The following is a 27,975-nucleotide window of genomic DNA, read 5'->3' on the forward strand; positions in this document are numbered from 1 at the left end:
CGGGGGGGGGGGGGGGGACACACCGATCGGCACCCCATACACGCGATTTTCTACTACGGCCGGCCCGGAGGCAGTTAAGCTGCGTTGCCATGTAAAGCAGTCTGTGGCAGGCTGAAGGTAAATGCAGTCTACATTACAACACCCATACCATACGACTGACAACCTTATTCTAGAAGTACACAGTCATCAGCACGCCCATCAACATCTGCAGATTTGAATAACTCCCAAGAGCAAGTCCTTTGCATGTGGAAGAGTTGAAGGCTCTTGGGAGGTGCACTCTGGCAGCCTTCTGGCATTTAAGGCTGGAATTCAGCTTTATGAGTTCAAGCTAAAATTAGAAATGCAGGTATTGGTAAGGATTTAAAAAACAAAAAACATGTACATCAAGTCTCCCGTTTTCTCTGGATAGGAAGCAACCATAGGCTCTTAAACTCTAAGCCCCTATAGAGTTAAGGTTGAATGACAAGCTGACATTGTAACATTTTATATGACTATTTCCTTGTCCTAATTAGGGACCAACAGCAAAATAATGGTACAATTCATATTACTTCACTGCACTGTCCTTTCTATTAAAGCAATTCTTGCAATAAGCTGGATGACTGTCATACAACTGTAATTGCTCATTACTATTCCAGCAGTAATCTCATCACATGCCCTTGTTAACTAAAAAGGGTTTCGCTGCAGCTGTTAGATTACTTTGGTGTTTAGCTGAAGTTGGTGTGAAGATGTAGATCACAAAAAGTGTCAGACAGAAAAAAAAGAGCAAAATTAGAGAACAGACTAAACAGCCTTTTACACATCATACTGAACTGTTCACTTCAGTCCTGGACTTCTAAAGGAGCTTATTCAACTGTATTTTTGGTTTGCTGATGTGTGGACCCATGGTGATATCCATCATGTCTAAAAAGAAGTTAATTTTGTCATAGAGATGTCTAGAGACAACTGCTGATGTATGTCAAAAACAGCAAAAGGGCACAGACCTGATTTGTTTAGGCCCATATAAGAGCAGCCTTAAACTGGCCATACATGTGTCTCCTTTCACTCAATTCCAACTACTTGCAAACAACCTTGAATCGAAAATGTGCAAGATTGCAAGTAATGACCAGAAACTCAGGAATCCTACACCCATATGTTTGATCAATCACATACATTTGGTCAATCGTAGAGTCAAAACGTAGCAATAAATTAACAAATTTAATACAATGTATTGAAAAATCAAATAAAAATGGAATTAAATTACAGTAATGTCTCAAAAAGCAACCAATTTTTTGCCAGGAATAATTCAAGATAAATTTGATCCCCTCCCTTTGAGGTCAATTAAAACCACCATATTATGTGTTCTATTGGACTGAGATTTCGCAAAATAAAATTTAATAATAAGTTGGATCAATACATAAGATGATAGTTGGAAGATTTGACTACTGAATGATTGTTCATTATATTCCTTATGGGCCATGTTCTTAATATTTTTCTTCATAATTGATAAAACGTGAGAGAGAAACTCTCACAATAAGGATTTTCCATGGCAAACATTTATAAATTTATAAATTTCACTGCAGGAAAATGGCAAAGTGTGAACTGGCCCCTAAAACCAGTGTACCAGTGTTCGTACAAGTGTCATCTGAGTTTGTATCGCTATCTATGTACTAAATATACACCCCTGGTCCTGGCCTTATGTCAGCAAGAAAATCCTACCAATTGTGCTGACTTTCCCCCCAGAGAGCTACAGAAGTTACAGAATGTTCATTAAAACACAACTGTATCCGGAACCTACCATAATAAACTTTATTGAATGAGAACACCTTATGTAGGTGAACATGTTTGTTTAACAAGTGCTCTCATGGATGTTCTGTTCCTAAAGTGAAAACCATAAAAATGAACTTTTCTTACTTATTCCTTTTTAGTCTAGTAAATGTACTAGGGACATTTTGCCTGCCGAAAACATTTTGGACGAAAATTATACTTTGGCCAAAATGCAGAAAGTAACATTTCTTTGCCTTTCTTACCATTTCTCTTCTGCCCGCTGGGCTCTGCTCTGTGTCCCCTCAATCACCCCCCTGCCTGTATCAGCAGAGGCCATGGGGATCGGTGGGGTCACAGAGCAGTGCCCAGCGGGGAGGAGAGAAGGTATGAAAACTGAACCTCGGAGCCTTCTGACTCCTATAGCGCTCCCTCCAGCCTTTATCCTCCTGTGCTGCAGTGATGGTATGTCTCTCCGCAGCCTCATGTCCTATACACTATGTAAAGAACATGATGAATCAGGGACCTAAGACCACTGCTGCTTACTCTTGTTTAGAAGGACACATGGGTCTGTAATGAAATGAATGGAAAAAAAATGTAAATAAAATGAAATATTCCAATGACTTAAGACAACCTTGCCTTTCAGAGTAAATTTTTTTCAATGATGTTCAGTACTGAAGAACAGTTTCTTGGCAGTACACATAAATTTACATAAAAATACACTTCCTGAAATACTTGAAAAGGATGTCTTAGCGTGTCTTTCCTAATAGGTTGGACTTGATGGACTAATGTCTTTATTCAACCTCAAATACTATGTAGCGATAGAAAGGTTTTCTTCAGCTAAGGAAAGTGAAGCCAATGTATACAACCATTTGTTTTTCAGCAAAAGGAGGTCAACAAAAGATTACATATGTAGAGTACCAGATTATAGATAAAAACAAAACACCACACAGAAAACCCCAAATACTTACTGAAATTTGTGGCGATGTCACATACCAGGTCTCAAGCTTTCTATCTTCTGGACTGCAGAGTGGGAGCATCCTTCTACAGGTGCCCACATTGCCACAGGTGATATAGATACTTCCTATTGGCTGTCCATCTGTGTAGTCCTCACAGTTCTGGAAGAATCTAGTGCAATGTACTATGATGTCATGAAGAGGGGTGGCTAGAAAAGCAGCCAGTGGTGCAGATGTCTTCACTTCCGGAAGGTGGAGTGGACCAGTTATGGACTTTAAAAAATGTTACTAGCATGGTGTAAAATAAATAGAGATTTTGTCATAGTAGATGTGATGAAATTAATAATATCCACGGAAAAAAATTATCTTGGGGGCTCCGGTATTGCTCCACCAAGCGCCGCATCTAGTTCTAGTAGCGCGGCCATTAAGGCTAGGGCTGAGGCACGTGGGCGACCTAGATTGCTGCTGACAGCACTTCTGAATCAGTACAGGTAGAGGAGAGATAGGAGGAGTAGATGCCTGGGCAGCATCTAGGAAGGTAAAATGCTGGTCGGCTTCCCCCCTGTGAAGCATCTCCCTGACCCTGTCTAAGAGTAAGGCCTGGTCCATGCTCTTGGGATGCGTTGGCTGTCAAGGCTCTCTCCTGTAGGTCAGGGAGCCTTCATTCCACAAGGAACCATAGATAGCAAAATCTTTTCCAAAACACTCCAATGGCTTTAACAACAATTCACAAGCACAATACTAAATTATTTCTAAAATCACGCTCCATGGCAGTAACTTCTCCTATGAGCAGAAAACATATCCATATGCACAAATAAATGACAAAATTGCATAGGCACAGGTGTTGTAGATACAAACTAGGATTATCGAACCTCTGAGCTTCCCAAAATTAGAAAAAGAAGTAAAGTATGATGGCTTGGTACACGTGTGCCATGCCCCAAGTTACACAGTCCACGAAGAATTAATACACAAAATGACTAGTTAATTTTTTTTACCACTTTCTTTTCTTTATACTGGCTTTTTCAAATAAAAAAATGCGCGGGCATTTAAAGGACGTCTAAAGATGCCCACCCGCATCCAGGAGACTGGACCACCAGGAGGTGGTTAAAGTATACATTTTTCTCTCCCCCCAATGCTAGTATAAGCACTTCCCTTAAATGATGTCTCTTAATTCTTCTTCTTTCCTGTTGTTTTCAGATGTCACTCCAGTGCTGCTGCGGGTCTCCGATCCAGTGCTGACTCCTCTGTGCTTGCTGGCACTTCCTGTCCCACGGAGTCTGCATGCGGGGGCACGCTGCTCCATAGACTTACCTTGTGTCTCTCCAGATTTTCGGACGGGAGCGTGGGGCGAAGACACAGGTAAGTTTTAACCTCTTTTAAAATGTTTTGTTGCTAGCAGTAGATCTATGCAAAAAAACCCTGAGGGTTTAATAACACTTAAAGCTAAGATATAGCCATGGATAGTTGCTCACTTAAAGTGAGCAACTATCCATGGCTATATTTTAGCTTTAAGTGAGCAACTATCCATGGCTATATTTTTCAACATTGTGTTACAAAGTAGCATACATTCAGTGCTTACATTGATATTAAGCTGGGGAGTTAATTCTTAAAAATGCATTCAAGTACATTAATTATTAACAAAAATGTAGCTTATTTGTGTATCACTCGGCTGTAGATCCTCAAATCTTCTCTGAATTGGTGCTGACACTGTCCTTCCTTCTGGAGGGTTGCTACTTTTGTTTCCCATGGTCCCTGTGTGCTGTAAAGTAGCCACCGCTCCAAGCTCACTCCCGTGATGAATTACAATCTCATGTTTACTTAGCTAATTTGTATTGAAGTTACAGTCTATCATGGGATTGTATGTTAATGAACTTAAAAAAGTCAGCTCACAGACATCTATTCTAACCACTAAAAACAGCCCGTAGAGTCCTATGTATAATCTGCTCCAAAGAAAAAGCTTAAAGCTAAGAAATCTTTGTTCAAATAATTTTTTTGGTATGCTATGCAAATGGGAACACATAGCAAACATAAAGAGGGGGTTTCTCAAATTTGAATGCAAATGTGGAAATACTCTTTAAAGTCCCCAATTGTGCACTTCCAGGTCCAATTGTCCTCTTAGCTTTTATACCTAAGTACCAGAGATGCAACATACACTTTTTTGGCTGCCACACTAACCATAGCTAGAGGACCACAGGTCAAATTTATACACCCGACTCACTTTCCCTATCTGAGACTTCACTGTGTAGAATACCTATTTAGCCATTAAAAGATTTATATTATTGTTCATCGTAATTGAATTTGAAGCGTAGTGGCTCATATACATGAGTGAACACAGCAATCATGGTGAAAGTTAATTGTCAGAATCCATAATTAAAGGCATTTTAACAGGCATCTAACTTATCTTTATGGTAAATATGAAATATATGTGTCCTAATTAAATGGTCCCTCTTAAGTCCCCTTGGGTGAATATGGATATGCACATCATTTGAATTTTAATGTTTTTTCCCCCCAAGTCTAAACCATTAGCTGCCAGCTACAAGCATATCTTTTATACATCTTCTTATGGAAATAAAAGCACTTCCAGATTTGCACATGTGCTTAATTTCAAATTATTATTCTTGAAGAGACCCTGCCCTCTAATTGTTCTGTTATAATCAATATTTTCATAGCACAGTAAAAGCATTTAGCTTATTTTTTATAGCAATTTTCCTGGCTAGTCTACATTTGTGCAAAAGTTAAAACTGCACTCAGACTGCTGTTGGGCGCTGTCATCTTGGCTGTGACATCAGTTACTCCAGCAGGCAAAAGCCATCAATCCAGTGATGCTTTGTAGAAATCATGTTTCATGAGTGGTATTCTATAATGCCCTCCCGACACTGACAGAGGCTCTGGAGCAAATGTTTTTTTAAATGTAATTTACAGGCATTCTGAATACACTTATTAAAGGAGAACTATGAGATGAGTGATTTCCACTCACCTCATAGTTCTAGCCGACCTGTGACAATGAGACTGTCACAGGTCGGCTCAGTAGATAGGGAGGTGAGCGAACACATACCGGGTTCGCTCACCACTCGATCCTGTCACGGCTCTCTGCCGTGACAGGGGGAGGGGCTGGATTCCCCTCTCCCCGCTCCGATCTGCCAGCGCTAAGTGGCGGAACGGACGGGGGAGGGGTGCGGGTACAGCTGGCTCTGCCTCTAGATAGGCAGAGCCAGCTGTCACTCACGCAGCTGGGCGGATCCCGACATCCATGTCGGAATCCGCTCCGGCGTCTCAGTATACCGCGAGCTACTGCTCGCGGTATACTGAGCTTAGGGTAACGGGAGGACGCTAGTTTGTGTCCTCCCGTTACCCGAGGGGGGAACTATGGGGAAAAACACTGACCCCATAGTTCTCCTTTAAGAAGGCCTTGGAAACCCAATACAGAAAATACCTTTTTTAGCAATGTACATTAATCAACACCAATTAAAAAATATGAATTAATAGACCTGCAGACTTAATAATGTGGTTGGCTGGATGAACTCCTATACAGAAATAATATTTGTCTCATATGTCTTTTCTTCATACTTTACCATATATTTTTTTTTACTTTAATTTTTTAATTTTTAAGATTACATAACAAACATTTTACATCAACAATGACATATTAAAATGACAGCACAGAACCCCCCCCCCCAAAACAAGACAAAAAAAACAGCAAACAAAAAAAAACACCCTCGAAAACCAACATTATACAATTCCTCAAGATACCAGTGTACATATCATACATTCCTGCACACCATACTAATATCAGACGAATCAGATGTTATAAACAGACTCCCTTACTATATTCAATCCATTTATCCCACATTTTACCAAATGTATCCATATTACCGCTATGCTTAAACATAATTCCCTCGAAATCAACCACTCGATCTAATTCCTTCTTCCACTCCTCCACTGTTGGAGGTGCTACTTAAATCCACCTGGAGGCTATACTACGACGAGCAACAAACATTGCCCTTGTTATAGCCACCTTCATACAGTACTCCACCTTTAGGGGTCCAAAAATGACAAATTCCCCTTTTCTTCCACATTCCAAATCCCTAAATTTTGTTTACCTCATATAGATCCCCATTATGCCATATTGGAGTATATTTTGTAAATGCGGGAATACCCAATAACCTTTTAGTTGATTTCCACATTTTACCAATCTATTTTATAGTGGGTAGGACTGAAAATAGTGGGGAAAGAAAGTGGGATATTAATTTGTCCACTCCTTTGCCTGTGTTCCATTTCACTGCAAACGCAAAAAATGCTGATTGCTCTATTTTTTGTGTTTGCAGTGGAAACGGAACACACCGCATTTGGTGTGAGCAAGCCATGACAGACGGAACTTATCTGACCACCCATGTGAAAGGGGCCTAAGGTTCCATTTACACCTGAGCGATTTGAAGCCTGACTTGAAGTCTCAGCTCTTCAATGCTCCACACTAAACTTTCCATCATATATGGCTACTGTTCACACATGAGCGTTTTGTCACAAGCAGAGAAACACCTGTACATGAGCTACTTTTTGGCAGATTACAGCACTTATTGGTCTCTTAGACATCAATGAGAAACTTTGCGCGACAAAATGCGAAAGAAAATGCTCAGTTGTGAACATAGAAATTAAAGTGCTTCTTTGTCTTGTTGCGCTTAGCTTTGAGCCACCAATGCAAGGAGCCCTTATTGTACAGAAATAAAAGGTGTTATTCTTCTTCTTAAGCTGGGCATAGATGGTCATCTAATTACCTTCAGATCAGATTTTTTGTACTTATAAAATGTTTGCTTTTATTATTTGTTATTTTATAGTTTTGTTTATTATTATTTATCTGTGTCATTTCAGATGTTGGGATGCCTTTGAAAATGAAAATATCTCTTGTTATTTCTGTCCTATTTTTGTTAATCAGTGTATCAGTTATTATTGCCATTGCCTATGTTCAGATTCACCATGAGCGGGCCATTTCTCCTGGTCTAAAGGTAAGGAATGGTAAAAAAAACTACTTCACCTAAAACATTATTTGCCATGAATGTAAAAGTCAATAGAATGTAACGAAAGACATATGAAAAGTTGTTGTTTGTAATGTAAAAATCAAAGGTTTTTTTGAAGATAAAGTAAACTGTATGTCTATTTCAGACCAAACTGAACATTGAGTATTTGCAGAATGAGCACCAATATACAGTATCTGAATAATCAGGCTGATACCATGGGGTTGATTTACTAACCTTATAAGCCACGAACAAGTATACACCTCTGTAGTGTGTTCCCTCCCAGCATGATCTATTGGTGGAATCTAGACACCTTTGTAGTGTGTACACACCCAGCAGGTGTGTTGTGCAAAGCCCTGCATGAATTGCAATGTGATGTTGTGTAAATTAGCTCTACATTGTGTTGCTTGCGTTGATGAATGCAGGAATGTAAATGCATGAGCTAACCATTTATGTCTAAACTGTGAAGCAGCATTATATATGCATCATGTGTATGATTTTTGCATATATGGCATTAGTGGAAATATGCTTTTAGAGACTTTTTGGTTGATAAATACGTTTTGCTGTGTAAAAATCACACGCACCTAGTGCGTGCGTGTGTTTAGGTTAGTAAATCATCCCCCATGTTTCAATAAATGTGGCAATATGTCTCCAGTGAAATGGAGAAAGTACAGCTAGAGGTCTGTGACTATATTTCTTCCCACCTACTTTGCATTAATCTAAGAATCTATTATTTAATCTAGCAATTATGAAGGCCCCTTTCAGACGGGTATTCCGATCAGATCCGCCTGTCAGTTTTTCAGGTGGACTGGATCGGAAGCACGATGTTAGCCTATGGGCAGCCGGATCTAAACAGACGTGCATGTACATCTTGTTCCCCACCGGCTCAAGCCAGGTCAGGAATACAAATGTATCAGAGCTCCATAGCGGGGCATACAGCCACGTAGTCCCATAGAGAAGGAGGGGGGCTGCATACTAATCACACGCAGCACCTGTTCTTCCCGGGAGCCGATACGGGCCTGCACGCAGCACAGAGCTGTACGTGCGGGCCGATTACAGTGTGAATGAGGCCTTAAAATTTAGGAGCCGCCAGGCTCTAGTCAGTCTGATTCTGACTGATAGTTCATCTGAAGTTTCTCTTAAAGGGATATTAAAGTCAAAAGGTTTTTTAAGTTACTTCAAAAGCTGATTAAATCACTCACAATGGCTGCTGCTCCTTGATGTTTAAAAGTTTTAGTTTTTTGCAGAATCAGCTGGTCCCCTGAGCACTGGCCCTGATATCCTGTTTTAGGGTGGCTTCTTTCACTTGCAGAGTCCTATGTAGCCACCTTTTTGTGTGCTGGTAAGTTGTGTGCGTCTCCAAAAATATACAGGCAAAACAAAGCAAGCCACCCCTAGCTCCCCACTCCTCCTGCTCCAAGCCAATAGATGGACAGCTCCTGGAGTCTGCTCTGTCCCTTGTAATCTTGTACTGTACAGGAAGTTCAGGGTAGCTGAGCTGGGAGAGTTGGGTCCAACTGTTTGTAAACATGATTAATGTAACTGCTTGGGCAAAACATTTACATAAATACTTTGTTGGGCAATTTATATTTGTTGATCTGGATTTATTATTGGAAAAAAAGATTGACAGTTTAACCCTTTCCCTGCCAAGGACGTACGGCATACGGAGGAACAAAAGTGTTCCTGGCTGGCCAAGGCCGTATGCTGTATGGACCTGGCATTTACAGTTCTAGTATAATCTCATGGTCGTGTTAGCGACCCTGAACCTTAGAATGTTCCCCTGACTGTCCCCTTCAAATTAATAGCTGTCATCAGCGGCTCACAAGCCGCTGATGACCGCTATTAGCAAAAATACCGGGCGCCCCGCCGGCACCGCTGCTGTCGGCCGCCGGCATCTGGAGTCTCTCATCCCTGCCTGGAGCCGCTTAAGGCAGGGATGAGAGACTCCTTGGATCCCCACTTCTGTCCCCCGCTTGTAGGGCCTGTGGCAGCGGGGATCCGAAGAAAAATCGCCGGTAGGGGGTGAGACCCAACTCCATTGCCTTCTCCTGTCGACTGCTGAAGTCCAATTTCGGTATTCTGGGGCCCCCATTGTGTCCCTGGTGTGCAGACTCTCATCTGCCATCTCCTGTGCTCTCATCTGCCATCTCCTGTGTTCTCGTCCCGCCGCTGCCAACCAGTTGTGACAAACTAGGAGCGCAGAGAGAGTACACAGAGGCAAATCACACGGAACCCGGCGTGCGGGGTGTTTATTGGGGAAGTCAGGTATACAAAGCAAGGGTACAAAGGCCGGGGTTAGGTCCTGGGGGATTGCAGGCCACGGGGAGGGTCAACCCAGAAGGTAGGCAACGGGCCAAGGAAGGAGTAGGTCCAGAGTCACAATGCTAGTAGTCCAGGGGTCAGAGGTGCAGCAAGAGGTAATCCAACAGGTAACAAGGCACCGTGTGAGTACATCCAGTAAGGGTAGAACAACAGATCCCAGCAGTGGAGCAGAACAGACAGGGTTAAGTCCATATTCGGTTGAATCCACAGACAGAGACCGGCCTCAGCGCAGCTTCTAGTCCACCAGTCAGTGAGGAAGAGCCCATGCAGCCTTCCCACCAACACTTACAAAGGTCCCGGGAGGGGCCGGCATGAGAGGGGAGGGAAGGGGGAGTACACAGGCTGTTGTTCAGCAACTAACCCCCCGCCCCCTCTCATGTGTCCTTTGTTCTGGAGAGGCTACAATGGAGGGAAACAGCAGACATGTCCTGGCTTGTCTCGGTGCCCCTTTCTCCACAAGGGGCAGAGGAGTGAGCGGCGGCTGGCCGGGAGAAGCCTCAATGTCAGGATGGCCGAGCGGTGAGAAACATGGAGGTGCTGTCATCCTGTCAGTTTGCGGATGACATCGGCTGTGTGTGTCCCGGCCGAAGGATCGGTAAATATCAGTGATATTTACTGGTCCGACGCGTACAGAGCAATCACCGGAGTGATCGTCTGATCACTCCAGTGTTTGTAAATAACCGTCCCCAGTTATGAATGACTAGGCTGTGATTTATATCACTTCCTGTTCATTCATGAATTTATGAATGGGGACAAGCACTCACTACAGAGGCTCCTCCCCATTCAGAAACTGGTGATAGTAAAATATTTTTTACAATGATCAGTTTCTGAATGAATGGGAAGCCTCTGTACTGAGTGCTTCCCATTCACTGAGTGCTGAGGCTGCAGAAAAATAAATTGAGGACTCTGTGTCCTCAATTCTATTTCAAAAGGGAAATGTCAGGGGTGTAAAAAAAAAAAAGAAACCACAACCCCTGCCTCCCCACTCCCTCCCCGCACACACAAAACATACACATGCACCATATTGTGGTGTACGCAATGCACATGCGCTGCAGTGCGTTGTTAGAATGCATAGCAGTGCATGATTTTTTTTCTTTTTCTTTAAAAAAAACATTTAACTGTGGCAGCGCATGGCAAAGCTTTGTGACGCATTGCCATGAGTTGTGATACCTTGTGTTGCAATTAAATATACGCCTGTATCATTTTATCACAACACAAATAATAATAATAACAATTTATAATAATTATACAAACATTAATTAACACAATTAAATAACAACACAAATAACCAACACAGCGCAAAAACTATTTTTAACATAAGTCGCTTATTTACAGTTTTGCGTCTGGCGGGGAGAAGCCGCAAGTTTCAGGATGGCTGAACGGTGAGAAGAACAGAGCCGCTGTCATCCTGTCAGTTTCCGGATGACAGCGGCTCTGTGCGTGGCCGAATGGAGGATCGATAAATATAATTGATATTTACCGATCCTTCATGTGCAGCACAAACACCGGAGTGATTTTATCTGATCACTACAGTTTTTGTAAATAACTGGGGACACATAGGGATCTATTCACACAGCTGCCGAATGCTGTTCTGCCTATTCTCATAGGGGTTGAACAGCAGTGAGTAAATTGTCGAATGCCGCTGAGCGGCATTCTGCTCGGTGGTACCGAGCAGAATAGAAAAAGTAGGAAAAAAAGGAGAAAATGATTGGGTGGAGCTAGCAGTGACAGCTAGCTCCACCCAACTGTTTTCTATTGGCCAGGACCAGCTGTCATTCCAATGAGAACTTGTCGGAGCCGGCGGTGATATCAAAGCTGGCTCCGACAAGCTCTCATGACAGTTCAGCGTCCCCTGGTCACTAGGTAACCGGGGGACCCTGGACTGTCATTACACACTAAGAACCCGGCGGAGCCGCCGTGATATTACGCCGGGTTCTCAGTGTAATAACAGATCAGCATCCCTGGTTACCTGGTAACCAAGGACGCTGATCTGTCTCTGCAAGTGGCCGGAGCCAGTTGTGAGATGACAGCTGGCTCCGCCCAGCTGTCAGTAGCAGGCTGTTGGCCGGCCAATGGCTAGCTTCGGCTTTCACGTCGGCTCAGTCGAGTCGAAGCTTATGCCTTCAGGTCGACTGAGCAGCTCAGCCAACTTCGAGAGCTGTACGGGCTATAGTGAATAGCCCGTACAGCAGCCCTTCCGTTCTACTGAACTGAACTGAACCAGAGGGGTGCTGGGGCCGCATAACCCCCATTGTGAATAACTCCCATACTACTATGTGTCCCCAGTTATGAATGAACAGGCTGTGATTTACATCACTTCCTGTTCATTTCTGAATTTCTGAATGGGGAGTAGCACTCACTATAGAGGCTCCTCCCCATTCATAAACTGTTTGATAGTAATATTTTACTATCATCAGTTTCTGAATGAATGGGAAGCCTCTGTACGGAGTGCTTTCCAGTCATTGAGAGCTGAGGCTGCAGAAAAAGAAATTTGAGGACTCTGTATTTTTTTTTTGTGCGCTGATACTGATTTTAGTGTGCTTTATCAATTGAATTGTGTATTTTTATCAGTTTAATATTAGCTTGAGAAACATTTGCGCAATTATCGCAGGGCCTACAAATTTAGTAGCACCATCTTTTTTTTAATTTTTTACTAATTTATATATGCATTTTTTTGCACTTATTGTTATTGCTATTATATAGGGGGATAACAATCCCCCATAATATTAGAAAAGGCACACTGACAGGTCATCTTTATGGAGACATTAGGGGTCTCCAGGACCCCTAATGTCCCCTGTGAACCCCAAAAGAAGCAGAGAAAACCGGCGCCGGCAGGGGGGCGGCTGAAAAAACGAACACATATAGACGATCGGCAGGCTATAGAGCCGCCAATCGTCTATATGTGAAACACCCGGCAACGGGTGTTTTCATTGGTCGGGTCATTTCTGCCCGTGCGCGCCCGCTAGGGGGCGCGCGCGAGCAGAAAAAAAATGCCGTCTGGAGACGGCAACCCGCCAATGCTGCAGTGCCGTCCGTCCGTTTCTTTACAACTGCACTGGATTCCCTCCTCCCCACTCTGATCCTCCAGCGCTGACTGGCGGAACGGACGGGGGAGGGGGCGGGTACAGCTGGCTCTGCCTCTAGATAGGCAGAACCAGCTGTCACTCACGCAGCTGGGCGGATAAGAAAATACTAATATAATTAAAGTAAAATGCATTTAAAGGAGAACTATGAGGTGAGTGCTTTTCACTCACCTCATAGTTCTAGCCGACCTGTGGCAATGAGACTGTCACAGATCTTCAGCTGCACCGTCTCAGCATACCGCGAGCTGTAGCTTGCGGTATACTGCGGCGTCTCAGTATACCGCGCGCTGTAGCTCGCGTATACTGAGCTTAGGGTGACGGAAGGATGTAGTTTGTGTCATCCTGTTACCCTAAGGAGAACTATGGGGAAAAGCCCTAACCCCATAGTTCTCCTTTAATGTAGATTGCCTACAGCACCAGTTAATCAAAATGAATTTGTGCAGAGAAAGGCATTGAAGTCATCACTCTGCATCTGCCAGGACTTCACACTCCTGGGGAAGAAGAGGCGCCTGTGTGTCACGTGACCAGCCTGAAGGCATAAAAAGACAAGTATATTAACACAAAGCATAATATACAACATAGAAAAGCTTCCATTTGGCAAAGGAGTGTCACCTGTGAGAGGAGCTCTGAGCCTGTAGTTGAAGCTCAAATCTGAGCAAAACAATACATTTCTAAATACAATTGAGTTATGTATTCTTATTAGAATCTTGGTGTCATTTGCATTTTACTTCCAGATCTGTAAATAAATCCAACATGAAACAACTCCTGCACTTTGCCTCTGTGCAAGAATTTCCTGTAATAAAGACCAGTTACTGATGCTCTCAATCCTTGAGTAAGGTGACTGGTCTTGTATCCACCCCCTGTAGTTTTTGATAGGCAGACTGTAGTGGGAGGTCCTGATTGGCCCTCCCCCAGCTCTCCACAGTGATGATGTCACTATTACTTTTAAAAGGTAATATTTGGACTTGCAAAGGCATTTGGTGCACAAAAAGTAGATGTATATCCTTTGTGGTTCTGAGAAATATATTTTTTAAAAATGTGTTCAAAATGCATTCTGTCGTAGTCCTAAGGACAGCACTGAAAGTGTCCCTCCAGGCAGTGATAAATAAGCCCAAAGTACTTTGTTTTAAATATTTTATGCCATTATGTATTATTATTAAACTAAACTTGCTTATTTGTTTTCATGTTTAGTATGGCATAGTGTTGGATGCAGGATCCTCAAGAACAACAGTCTATGTTTACCAGTGGCCTGCAGAGAAAGAAAACAATACTGGAGTGGTGAGCCAGACCTACAAGTGCAATGTTAATGGTAAATATGCAATTATGTTGTCATTGCTACAAAACCATCCATAGTTCCCTAATTCAACATGACAAAACATAGAAAGTGTATACACAGTACATTTTCTCTTCAATATGTTTTATTAGTTTTTGTGATACAAGAAACTTAAATAAACATCAGAAACATTCTGGTGGGTGAGCAACAGAATGCCCGTGTAACGGGCAGCGTACAACAATAGGTGTGAACCCAGCGGAACGGTGACTCAAGGGTGATTCGGCCTGCAGCATGGTTTTAAACCGGTCTAGGAGTTGGGCATCACGCAGATGGAAGTCGGCGATGGCCGGGACCGGGGCCGGGGATCGAGCGACTGAGCTACTTGGAGAGGAGGCAAGCAAGTCAGAGGGGGTCCCCGATGGTGATGGCTGTTCCGGGTACAGAGGAGAGGAGGCCATCGCACCTTTGTCAGGCGTGGCAGCCGTTGTTCTCGGTGAGGTTGCGGCCTGTGTCCGGCGTGCAGCCGAAGATCGTGTGGATTTGCGGGTACGTTGCGAATAGGCGTCTTTCCTGCCCATGAGGGGGAGAGAACGAGTCCGGGATCGTAGTGGGGACGGTTTGGGGTTGGTCCGATGATGATAGCTAGCAAAAAGCGGCGACAGGTGCCCAGGGGAAGAGGAGCTGAATCAGCACACGTCTGCCATGTTCAGCGGCTCAGGCCACGCCCCACACAGTACATTTTCATCAGTGTGAAATATACCCCGGGCAATATATTGACCTTTTTCATAATACTGTTAATTATAGCAAATTACATGGAAAGAAATTTCAGTTAAATGAAATTAACATTATCGTAATTCAAGGAGAAATATATTTCCTGCAAACTATTTGTCTCTACATGCAAAAAAAAAATCAAATTATTTTGACAGTGTGAACGTTAGTATTTTTTAAAGCTCGTCTCTGGGCAGCAGTTGTCATTAATCTGAAACCTCTCTTTTCCCATGTCTACCATCATCATCATCAGTGCTTTTTATTACCTTGTTCCTGGATTTATTATTTTTTAAGACCCTGTGATATCACCACAATAGCTAATATAATCCTGCAGCCTCTGTGTTGGGAGGGGTGGGATCCACTGAGGCACCCTACATCATTTCCTACAGATGTAGGCTGCCCTGCATTTCCTATGAGCTGCGTGCCTAAAGACTATCAGGGCTATTCACAAAAGGGTGAAGAGTTTGGAGAAGGCAGGAGAAGTGAACAATCTAGGCCAAAATAGCCGATTTGGAAAAATTCTCCAATTCAGCTCACTTTCCAGTTCAGCTATGTTGTCCTAGATTGTTCACTTCTCCTGCCTTCTCCAAACTCTTCACCCTTTTGTGAATAACCCTGTCTGACTGTGGACTGGTTCTTGGGTATGTGGGCTTGTGTATAGGTGATGACAAGGGAGCAGATAACTCCCCTGTCTTTCCTGAGACACACAGAGTGGGAGCATATTTGTTAATAAACAGCAACGTACATACACATACTCTTCTCTCAGCTTATCTACTAAAACTGTTCTAAGCCTCTTTAGTCAAACCAAGGAATTCTTTTTTTTATAGATCAAGAGAAGCAAAAAACCTCTCAAGGAACTGTACTGACAGAGCTTCTCCACTGTATGGCCAGACTTACCCCCTCCGCTCCTGTGCAGTCTGTATACTAGCCTTTCCATGCACTGCTTTCACAGTTGAGGGTTAAAGAAGAACTCCAGGCAAAACTTTTATTAACCCTTGCAGTGTGGCTCCCCTGCACTGCAAGGGTTAACTGCTCATTTTTGTCTAGGTATTAAAAAAAAGTTATACTCACCTGAACCGCTGAGCCGGCTCCCTGCTTCTCTGGTCTCTGAAGCCTGTCTCCTATGCTGCAGCAATTGAATGTTCCTCAGCATCCTCACCTCTGTACAATGTGTATAGAACTTGATGATTTACGGGACCGTAGATCCTTCCGTGCTGCCCATTCAGCTGCGGGTAAAGGAGTAAGCAAAATCCCTGTCTGCAGCTTGACATAAGAAAAGGGGCGGGGTGCAGTGACAACATTTACCCAATATGGCCATGTGGCCATGTTAGGTGAATGACATCAGCACAAGCATCCCACCCCTTTGTTTGTGGTCAGCTGATTGGGCAGGAGGCTCATGTAGTCCTGTGCTCAGTTGAGCTTAGGGTCTGGACCTGGTTCGGCCCAAACCTGAGGTCATCCCTAATCTTCAATTACATGTGCAGAGGTTTCTGGTATGTTTGCAGGAGCTGATTATTGTCTACTTCAGGGGTAGGCAACTTTGGCACTCCAGCTGTGGTGAAACTACTAGGGGTAGTCATTCCGTCACTGCTTGTAACCGTTCTAAGTAGGGATGTCCCGATGCCACTTTTTTCAGGCCCAAGTACAAGTACAAGTACATCCCCTCATGTACTTGCCGATACTTTTTCTTAAAGGGACAGGTGACTTTAAATGATCCATAGTACAACTACATGTTCTGTACTATGGATCATGGTTTAACCTATTCATGTAAGCAGTGGAGAATTGTAACTCTATTGCTGGAGTGTAGTGGAGGTGTATGCTGTATATATGTACTACATTTACATTACACACGTCCAGTACACTATAGCAATAGATTTACAGCCAGCCCGTCCCAGCTTCTCTCACTTACAGTTTCACTCCGATCCCTGTTGCTTCACGCGGTGCCTATTGTAGTCGGCGCTGGGCAGGAACTCTGCATCGCATCTCGGTGCTCAGCTTGTGGGAGGCGCTCGCAATTCTGCCCTGAAAACATGAATAGGTTAAATCATGATTCATAATACATGTACAGCACATACGTCCAGTACACTGCAGTAATAGAGTTACAATTATCCCCTGCTAACATGAATAGGTTAAATCATGATCCATAGTACACAATGGTACATAACATGTAGTTGTACTACGGATCATTTAACCCATTCATGTTAGCAGGGGATCATTGTAAATCTATTGCTGCAATGTACGGGACATTTGTGCTGTATATGTACAGTACATATAGATATAAAATTCTGCACTGCTAACATGAATGGGTTAAATGATCCGTAGTACAGGGCTACATATCATGTACTACGGATCATTTAACCCATTCATATTAGCGGGGGATAATTGGAAATGTATTGTTGCAGTGCATGATATATGTACTATGTAGTATATAGTACATGTACATATAGAGTGCCTGCACCAATACATTTACAATTATCCTCTGCTAACATGTATGGGTTAAATGATCCCTAGTACAGGGCTACATACAGATCATTTAATCCATTCATGTTAGCAGAGTATAATTGTGAATGTATTGTCTGCACTGTATTAGCTGTGTGTTCTCTATATGTACTCTGTAGTACATATAGAGTATATACTGCTAATACAGTGCAGGCAATATATACGGTAGTTGCTTAATAGATTCCGATGCTAGCATCGGTATCGGGACATCCCTAGTTCTAAGTATTTGCTAGCAGCCAGGTGAGCAGCAACAAAACAACATATACCTTGTTCTAGAAGAAAGAGAGTAAATCTAAAAGTGTAAGTTGAGTTTTAGCAGACTTTTGTCACGAGATACAGTATTGACATGTGATGTGCTGTCACAATAATTGCATAAAAATATGACACATTGCAACCCACAGTTAATTTTCATATTAATGTGAAATGAGAATCACATAGGGGTCTATTCACAAAGCTGCCGAAGGATCTGGCCGTAGCTTCGGCCGATCCTTCGGCTAGGTTCGGCACCAGGACCCCTTCGGTTCAGGAGAACCGAGGGGGTGCTGTACGGAATCAGCCGAACATGCTGAGCATGTTCGGCTGTTTCGAAGCCACACGAAGCAAGCCGATGTACGGCTGATTTCAGCCGATATACGGCTGAAATCAGCCGTACCAGCCTGAAGTGAATAGCCGAACAGTGTTCGGCTCACTTCACTTCTGATCGGTCATTCACTCGGCTGCCCTCGGCAGCTTTGTGAATAGACCCCATAGTTAAATTTCCTTAAGCCACTATCCTTGGTATTGTATAGCTGGTTATTATACTGCCAGCTTGTGGGCGTTTTGGTTATTGCACCATGTTTTTCTGCATTCCCTCCCCTTGTGTGTAATGTACCGCCCTTCTTCTCCAAGTAGTCGTCTGGTGTCATGGCTGACTGTAACATGGCCACATATTGTTCTGCATGCATGCTTGGAAACATTACCATCTCTGACCTTAAAATACTATCTATTCATTTATCTGCTGTATCCCGTTGTCTGCTGTATAGAATAAAGCAATTCACGATGAAAAGGTAGTTGGTGAGTTCAGATATCTGATAATGATTGTCCGCTATGATTATATCTGCTTATACAGGCCAGGCATAGAGGTCTCAGCAAGGGATAAATCGCTAATACAACAATCGGGGTCAGAATATGTGACATGGCCCTTAAAGTGAATCTGTGCCCAGGTCATGCCCACTAAAGTCTTTACATACAAGCAGTAAAAGCACTTTGAAACAAGCCTTCGCTCACCTCTGAAACCAACTGCAACCAGCTTTAAACAGCTTAGAACCACATAGTGTGTACATTATTAGGCTGACAGGCTGTCTCTCAATGAAAAAAGTTAAGATTTCAGTGTGCACTCTGAAAACTAATTTCTTCAAAATGCCTAGAGGTACAGAGGTATAGGAGTGCTTTTACTGCTTGTTTACTATGTGTTACTACTTTAACATGCAGATATGGGCATAGGTTAATTTTAAGTAGCCATACAAGGCTTAACTATAGCCCATAGCAAAAGAAGACAGCATATGCTACAGGTGAAACTCGAATAATTAGAATATCGTGCAAAAGTAATTGCAGTAAGTGTTGCAAAAGGGGCCCAAACCAAGTACTGAGTACATATGCATGCTTGTACTTTTCAGAGGTCCGATTTGTTCTATGTACAATCCTTGTTTTATTGATTGCATGTAATAATCTACTTTTTTGAGGTTGTGGATTTGGGGTTCTTGGAGTTTTCATGAGCTGTAAGCCATAATCATCACATTTATGACAAATCACGGCTTGAATTATCTTGCTTTGCATGTAATGAGTCTATCTTATATATTGGTTTCACCTTTTAAGTTGCATTAGTGAAATAAATGAACTTTGCACAATATTAATATTACACTAACATTGTAATTTGCTATGTCTTCAGGCCTTGGCATCTCCAGTTATGCTGCTGAACCTGAAAAAGTTGCTGAGAATATAGATAATTGTATGAAGAAAGTAATAGATGTGATACCACATAATCAGCTAAACAGCACTCCGGCATATTTGGGAGCCACTGCTGGAATGAGGCTTCTCCGGTGAGTGATTCATTTGGTTTGAAGGTGTTATGGTATAATTTATAGGATGCCGTCTTTCTTTAAACACAGTTTCAGCACATACACTCACCGGCCACTTTATAAGGTACACCTGCTCAATTGCTTGGTAACACAAATTGCTAATAAGCCAATCACATGGCAGCAACTCAATGCTTTTAGGCATCTAGATGGGGTTAAGACGACATGCTGAAGTTAAACCGAGCATCAGAATGGGGAAGAAAGGGGATTTAAGTGACTTTGAACGTGACATGGTTGTTGGTGCTAGACGGACTGGTTTGAGTATTTCAGCAACTGCTGATCTACTGGGAGTGTCACACACAACCATCTCTCGGGTTTACAGAGAATGGTCCGAAAAACAGAAAATATCCAATGAGCTGCAGTTGTGTGGACAAAAATGCCTTGTTGATGTCAGAGGTCAGAGGAGAATGGGCAGACTGGTTCCAGATGATATAAAGCAAACAGTAACTCAAATAACCACTCATTACAACCAAGGTATGCAGAATACCATCTCTGAATGCACAACACGTCGAACCTTGAATCAGATGGGCAACAGCAGCAGAAGACCACACAGAGTACCTCTCCTGTCATCTAAGAACAGGAAACGGAGGCTACAATTCACACAGGCTCACCAAAATTGGTCAATAGAAGATTGGAAAAACGTTGCCTGGTCTGACGAGTCTCGATTTCAGCTGCAACATTCAGATGGTAGGGTCAAAATTTGGCGTAAACAACATGAAAGCATGGATGGAGGCTGGTGGTGGGGGGGGTGGTGTAATGGTGTGGGCGATTTTTTCTTGGCACACTTTGGGCCTGTGATGCTATCATGTCAATATGGACCAAAATCTCTGAGGAATGTTTCCAACTCCTTGTTGAATCTATGCCCCAAAGAATTAAGGCAGCTCTGAAGGCAAAAGGGGGTCCAACCCGGTACTAGCAAGGTGTACCTCATAAAGTGGCTGGTGAGTGTATGTTTTCACATTCATAGTCTATCAACAGAAATGGTTAGCCCTTCCTTATGTGTTTATGGCTGCCATTGCAAATCCGTCATTCCAGTTTCTCAGCATTTTGTCTCCTGTAAACCCCTTAGAGTAAAAAATGAAACTGCCGCTCAAGGAGTCCTTACCAGTATTGAGACCTACTTCCAAAACCAGCCTGTTGAGTTTAGAGGTGCACACATCATAACTGGTCAGGAGGAAGGCGTGTATGGATGGATTACAGTCAACTATCTATTGGGAAATTTCTTGGAGGTGTGTAAAAAGAAATTGCATGCTTTCTATAACTTAATATTTTGCATCACATGGCACACATCACATGTTAGGAGCTATTTCACTTGTATTAAAGCAGACTTTTCATTAAAACGTATATCAATGCAAAAAAGAATAAAATAAAAACATATTTACTATATACCGTATTTGCAGTACATACACATTTCTCCATCATTTATCCATTTTAAACATTTTGCAAGTACAGAAAAATAACAGCTGATGTGCCAGAAATTTTGGGGTTGATTTACTAAAGGCAAATAGGCTGGTCTTTTTGCAAGGGAATTCTTACTTAGCTTTGTAAAATGAGATGAAGCTCTGCTGACTTCCATCATCCAATCATGTCAAAGCAAAAATGCATTTTTTGTTTTACATTTTCTTTGCACGTGATTGGGCTTTTTTACAAAGTGAATTTTTCACCAATTTCACTTAGATAAGTGAACAGCCTATTTGCCTTTAGTAAATTAACCCAATAGTGTCCTCTTTCCTTCCTGTTTAGGCTGACAACACACTTAAGGGAAATTATCAAACGTGCATGGCAACCAATCAGCTTTTATCATTCATTTTCAAAGCTTAATTGAACAAACTGAAGAGATAAGCTGATTGGTTACTATGGACAAGTGCTCCAGCGTTTGTCTGCTTCAGTTCCGATAAATTCCCCCCAGTGTCTTCTGAGCTCTGAAATCCTAAGCATATGGTATCAGCCCTGCCTATTTAATTTCTGATTCATTACAAAGGACACATACCTCCCCTTATCTCCACCCTTCCTCATCTGCATAGCCCCTCCTTGTGCACAGGAAGATATCATATTACAAGATTTCTGGCAGAATTAATAGGCAATTATTTTCACTTATTGAACTGATATAACAGAACGCTTTCAACTACTGTATATACCGTGTTTCCCCGAAAATAAGACAGTGTCTTATATTTTTTTTCTACGAAAAAAGACACTAGGTCTTATTTTCGGGGGATGTCTTACCTGGCTGCAGCTGTCCGCTCTGCCGTCCAGGCGTGCGGGCTAGGGAGGGAGCTGCGGCTAGCGCTCTGGTGCTGTCTAGGGAGCCGCTCTGGGTGCTCTGTCAGCCAATCGAAAGGCTTCTGGCAGTGTGTGTGGGGGGGGGCCCGGGCTGTGCTCGGCACGCATTGTGGTCAGGATGATGAAGAGCCGCTCGGCTCAGTAACGGTTTGGTGGGCGGGTGGGGGCAGGAGGGAGGGAGCTGCGGCTAGCACCATCTTCAGGGATTTCACTTTTCGGGGAAACATGGTATTTAGCAGAACAAAAAGAAGCAAATAGGAGACATTCATTGTTAGATTTTACATACACTTTAAAAAGTAGATTTTATATAGTTCAGTAAATCATTATAGTTGTACAATTATATAATTATCAAATAGTAATTGTCAAAAACCAATAACAGAAATAAAGCAATATTTGTGCATAGCAGGTTATCAGCTTCCTTGCTCCACTGTGTCAGCTCCCTAAATCACTCCTGCACCTGCAGAACAGGGTAGCAGCATGATCAAAGTAATGGTATCAAAATCCTAATACTAATACCTTTTGTATTGCAAGGCTCTATTCACGAGGACACATGCAGCATTTTGGCATTGCTGTGGCAAGAACTTACAGATTCTTGTGGCAGGAATCCCAGTGTCCTTATTCAGATGTGTCCACTGTACCCATTGAGGTTGACAGTGGCCGCATCTGTCAGGAGCAGTTCATGTATGATTACATGCAGACTGCTGCTGGCAGATGCCTAATTTCTGCCAGCATCTTCCATTTTTCATTTGAAGTATGTTGGGCAGGAGCCAGCAGACCCGATGAGTGAATTACTGCTGGTTCATCAAGAACTGGCTGAAATTCGCTCAGTGTATAGCCAACTTTACACGCATAGTTGTTTGTACTGTAAAGCCAAAGCAGATTGTACAGAAATTGTACAGACTGTAATGTGTGTAGACAGCTTTAGTCTTTGGCATTCTACAAATGCATAAAGCAAGAGTATTGACTATAATGGTACAGCTGATGTAGCTTACGAGAATTACATTCTTAGGCTGCAGTCATATGGGGCGTTCCGGCATTTCTGTGGCAAGAACCTATGGAATTTTGTGGCAGGAATGCCAGGTGTCCCTGTTCAGATGTGACCGCTGTACACACTGAAGTAAATGCAAGGGTGACAGCGGCCGCATCTGTCAGCAGCAGTCTGTATGTAATTGTACATGGACTACCACTTACAGATGCGGCCGCTGTCACCCTGTCATTAACTTGAATGGGTATAGCAGTCGCATCTGAATGGGACACAGCAGGAATCCCAAATCGCCCAGTTGGAACGAGGCCTTAAGCTGGCCATAACACCTACCTTTACCCAAACCCTTAAAGGAGTTCTAAATATCCTGGGCTGAGCACAGGGAATTCAACTATGAAGTATATTTATACCTTGCCTCTCTAGACCTACCTCAGCACTACACACTATAAAAGTCATAGCCCACATACCAAACAAACACAATGCCTGGTTAACCAAACCATGTTTATGGGCTGCTTTCATTGATAAATGTTAATTGTCTGCACTAGGCCTTGAACTATCTGAAAGCAATGTTTCTTATACGTCATGCTTTGCTCGTGTGCAAAGTAGGGCCATTACACACAGTGCATACGCAAGAGAAGAGGACTTCATTTAGGTACAGGATGAAAATAGCCAAAACCATGGCATGTAAAAACTAAAAGGTCCCAGGCTTTCCAGGCAGAGTGTAGCCATGCAGGGAGTTCCTGGACGGGACAGATGGGGAAATATTCTGAAATACATTTTAAAAACATAGTTATACTTTAACTACTCAAAACCAGTGCTTACCTCATTGAGCCACTTATACCATCTGCTAGTGCCAAGGAAAGCTGATTCAATGATTTTCTGTTCATATAAAGCATTAATACCAGAACGAGCATGCAACCATTGTATTTTCTTTCTTCAGAAAAATATTTGGAGTACATGGGTACATCCTGATGGTGCAGAGACAACAGGAGCTTTGGATTTGGGTGGTGCTTCAACGCAGATATCTTTTATACCAGAGAAGTCTGAACAGAACCCAAACAACACAGTGGAAGTGACTTTGTATGGTTATAAATACAACGTATACACTCACAGTTTTCAGTGCTATGGCAGAGATGAATCTGAGAAGCGTCTGCTGGCATCACTGGCTCAGGTATTACAATATGTATGTGTATATGGCATATGTGTGTGTGTGCTTTGCCAGGGAGAAAAATGTGCACAAACTTCTCCCAACTTTGTAAGATAAGAAAGAGGAACACCTTAAAGGGTTATTAAACCCTCTGTTTTTTTTGCATATTTCTACTGCTAGCAAGCAGTTGATATATGCAAAAACTGGGGGGAAAAAACACTTTAAAAGAGGTTAAAATTTACCTGGGTCTTCATCGCGCGCTCCCGGCGAGCACATGCACAGTTTAGATTTTCGGCCGGGACACGAGGAGAGACACAAGGTAAGTCTATGGACAGCATGCACCCACATGCAGACTCCGTGGGACAGGAAGTGCCAGCAAGCACAGAGCAGTCGGCGCTGGATCGGAGACCCGCAGCAGCGATGAGGGGACAGCTGAAAACTACAGGAAAGAAGATCAGATTAAGAGACATCATTTATGGTAAGTGCTTACACTAACATTGGGGGGAGGAAAAAAAAATATAGTTTAATGTCACTTTAGGGAACAAAGTATGTAGGTAACGGACACACTCCTGACACGTCCCCAGGTATGCCAAATATGAAGAATTAATATGCCAAAAAGTGATTGGTTAAACCCACAAGTGCTTTTTTCCTTACTCTTTTTTTTACTGACGTTTCAAAATAGGGAATGCATTTATTTAGAGGGTTTCAAAATAGGGAATGCATTTATTTAGAGGGTTTCAAAATAGGGAATGCATTTTAACCTTCCTTGGATGGAAGGTTTAGTGCGGAAAAACATTTAGTTAAATAGTACATTTTTATAACGGTCTAGAGGGACAGTTGCCCCAAATAAAGGACACTTGGGAGCTAGGGATTGATGGCTCTGCTTTTATGGATTCATGCATTCAAACATATTTTTTAGGGAACAGTATTATTGTGAAAGATCAGTCAATAAAGACCAATCTGTACAATTCCCAGGCTGGCGCTTGTGTCATCGTAATATACACTGCCTGGCCAATAAAAAAAGTAACCTCCTGGATTTAGCTAAGCAAATAGGTAAGAGCATTTCATTGCTATGCTATGCTATGTGCTATGATCTGGGTTGCTTCAGTTGGTCAGGTTTAGGTTCAGCAATGTTATGTCCCCAAAAATGAGGTCAGCTGCCTTCCTGAATATACTGAATTACCCTAATGGCACAGACATATTTCAAGATGACAATGCTAGGATTTATCGGGCTCAAATTGTGAAAGAGTGCTTCAGGGAGAATGAGACATCCTTTTCACACATGGATTGGCCACAACATTAAACAAGGAACGTTACCCATATATTAAAAATAACAACAAAGACACCTTTAGAAATGTTTAGTAATGACAATCTACAAACACATAATTCTAGATAATTGCAGGCTTTTTGTTCTTTGCATACCTTGTTTTTCTTTTCTTTCCTAGTCTTCTCACAGTGACCATTTTAACTTAAGGGCAGGTTGCTTGATCTTTCTTTACTGCCTGGAACTCTGACATGTAACCAGGACATGTGACCAGGACATGTGACCATGCACATCATCTCAGGGGAGGAAAATGCTTTTCCCTGAGATCTCATGAGATTGTAAATGAGAATTCCCAGCAATGCTCTGCTGATGTAATCTTCCCAGGATGCAATGCTTGGGCACAATTACATAATTTGTGCCAAATCTGGACCAGGAAGTAGAAAAAAAAAGAAATTGTAAGTAAAATAAAAATATGTTTCTTTTGGCTAATGAATGTAAGATTATTTCAGAGCTGCATGCTGATGTGATTTTAAAAGGTCCACTTTAACCACATTGGGAATCTTTGGGATGTGCTGGATAAGACTTTACACGATGGTCTGACTCTGCCATGATCACTACAAGGTCTTGGTGAACAATGCTGAACAATGAATGTAACTCCGGACGGAAATAAATGTTGTGACATTACAAGCTTATTGAAATGATGCCACGGTGAATGTGTGCCACATTCAAAGCTAAAGGCCATCCAACAAAATATTAGAGTGTGTGACTTTTTTTGGCCAGGCAGTGTATTAAAGGAGGTCAGTGTAATAACTTATAGTGTAGGGCAACACTTCAGCTTTAAGAATTACATGTCGAGTATCTAAAGTATCTAGAGTAGTATCCATGATAGCAGAATCCTCCAACAAGGTGGAAGCTCTGGAAAGCATCTGATACCCATACTCAAAAATCATAGGCCAGTTAGCATGCAAACCCTGTATAGATATTAATAATATTTAACTTGCAGTGTTATGTGTATTGAGAGAGGGAAAACCAGGGTTAACCACCCGAAGCTACTAACCTCTTCCTTATTTGTATTAAAAGTGAAGTGTTCACGAATGCTTTGTAAGATCAGTTCCTGAATCAGTCAGTCTGGGCGAAAACTAAGTCAGCTATTTGAACAACCCACTATCTACTACAGTATATCAAGCAGGGATCTTCTGAGAAGTGGCAACAATTCAATGGTACTACACGAAAGGGCTCGAATCAAACTGAGGGTCTTTTACTTTTTCTTGTAAATCTTCTTTAATGTGTGTTAATTTAGAAGAAAGCATTTTTCTCTGCAATATATGCAAGAGGAACTGTGAATATATTTTCCAGTAACTAGTTTTATATATGCTTTTGTTTCTTGCTTAGGGAATACCTGAGCAAGCCTATGTTGATAATCCATGCTATCCTCGTAACTACATAGTAAACCTTACAATGAATCACATATTCGGAAGTCTGTGTTCAGCCAAATTCCGGCCAGGCAATTACAACCCAGATCAATTTGTCCGTTTTAAAGGGACAGGAGATCCAGTCCAGTGCCTGCATAAGGTGTCTACTTTATTTAATTTCACTGCATGTCATGGGGAGCAAGACTGTTCTTTTGATGGCATTTACCAACCCAGCGTGAAAGGCAAATTTTCGGTAAGGAGCATTGTTTAACTTTAAATAACATAATTATTACTGTGATATCACATTATATTGTAGCACTCCTGTTTGTGTCACTCTAGCAAGACATGAAAAGGATTTATCACAAACATAACATTCTACTGCAGTAATTTTGTTGTATACCTGTGACTTGAAGAGCTCCTATATGTACTCTGTGTGACTCTTTTGCTGATAATGACTTTAAAATAGAAATTGACTGTGTTTTAGTGTCAATGGGCTTCAATGGACAAAGGCAGTGTGTCTATAGGTGCCCATACACCTTACAACCATCGCAAGACTTTTGTCTTGCAATGAATGTAGGCTAATTAAAAGCTTGTATGTTCTGCCCATCTTGGACAGGCAGATCGTACTTGCGATCATTGAAAGCCCGCCCCGCTGAGTTGTCTCCCGAGAGCGGCACTAACCCGCCGACAATCGTACGATTCTCTGTGGGTTTTCAAGCCTGCACGGGAGACAAAAGACGTGCGACCGTACAGTAGAAATGGTCGCACACCTTCCATACACCTACCGATTATTGTACGATCGCGGGATTTCCCGCGATATTATCGTACGATAATCGGCAGGTGTATGGGCACCTTTAGACATCAGTTTGAGAAGCTTCTGAGATCATTCAGAATTCATTGCAGGTGCAGTTGACTTGCAATTGATCCACATTTGACTTGCTTCAGCTGCTTTTGCAATCCCCCTAGACTTACAGGTGAAACACGAATAATTAGAATATCGTGCAAAAGTAATTGCAGTAAGTGCTGCAAAAGGGGCCCAAACCAAGTACTGAGTACATATGCATGCTTGTACTTTTCAGAGGTCCGATATTGTTCTATGTACAATCCTTGTTTTATTGATTGCATG

At 42.4% G+C, this 27,975-nt stretch overlaps 1 protein-coding gene across 1 annotated transcript in view; it reads left to right on the forward strand.

The window, feature by feature from the left end:
* The window catches only part of ENTPD3 (ectonucleoside triphosphate diphosphohydrolase 3), a 39,013-nt gene that overhangs the window by 7,371 nt on the left and 3,667 nt on the right, over nt 1-27,975 (forward strand). Inside the window, exons 2-7 of the mRNA XM_018562751.1 lie at nt 7,563-7,696; nt 14,302-14,419; nt 19,578-19,728; nt 20,834-20,993; nt 23,967-24,197; nt 26,830-27,102. Of these exons, the coding sequence (XP_018418253.1) occupies nt 7,571-7,696; nt 14,302-14,419; nt 19,578-19,728; nt 20,834-20,993; nt 23,967-24,197; nt 26,830-27,102 (1,059 nt within the window). The 5' untranslated portion in view covers nt 7,563-7,570. The remainder of the gene's footprint in view (nt 1-7,562; nt 7,697-14,301; nt 14,420-19,577; nt 19,729-20,833; nt 20,994-23,966; nt 24,198-26,829; nt 27,103-27,975) is intronic.

The sequence above is a fragment of the Nanorana parkeri genome, unplaced genomic scaffold, assembly GCF_000935625.1.
Source record: "Nanorana parkeri isolate BGI_ZX_2015 unplaced genomic scaffold, ASM93562v1 scaffold597, whole genome shotgun sequence".
NCBI classification, from domain to species: Eukaryota; Metazoa; Chordata; class Amphibia; order Anura; family Dicroglossidae; genus Nanorana; species Nanorana parkeri.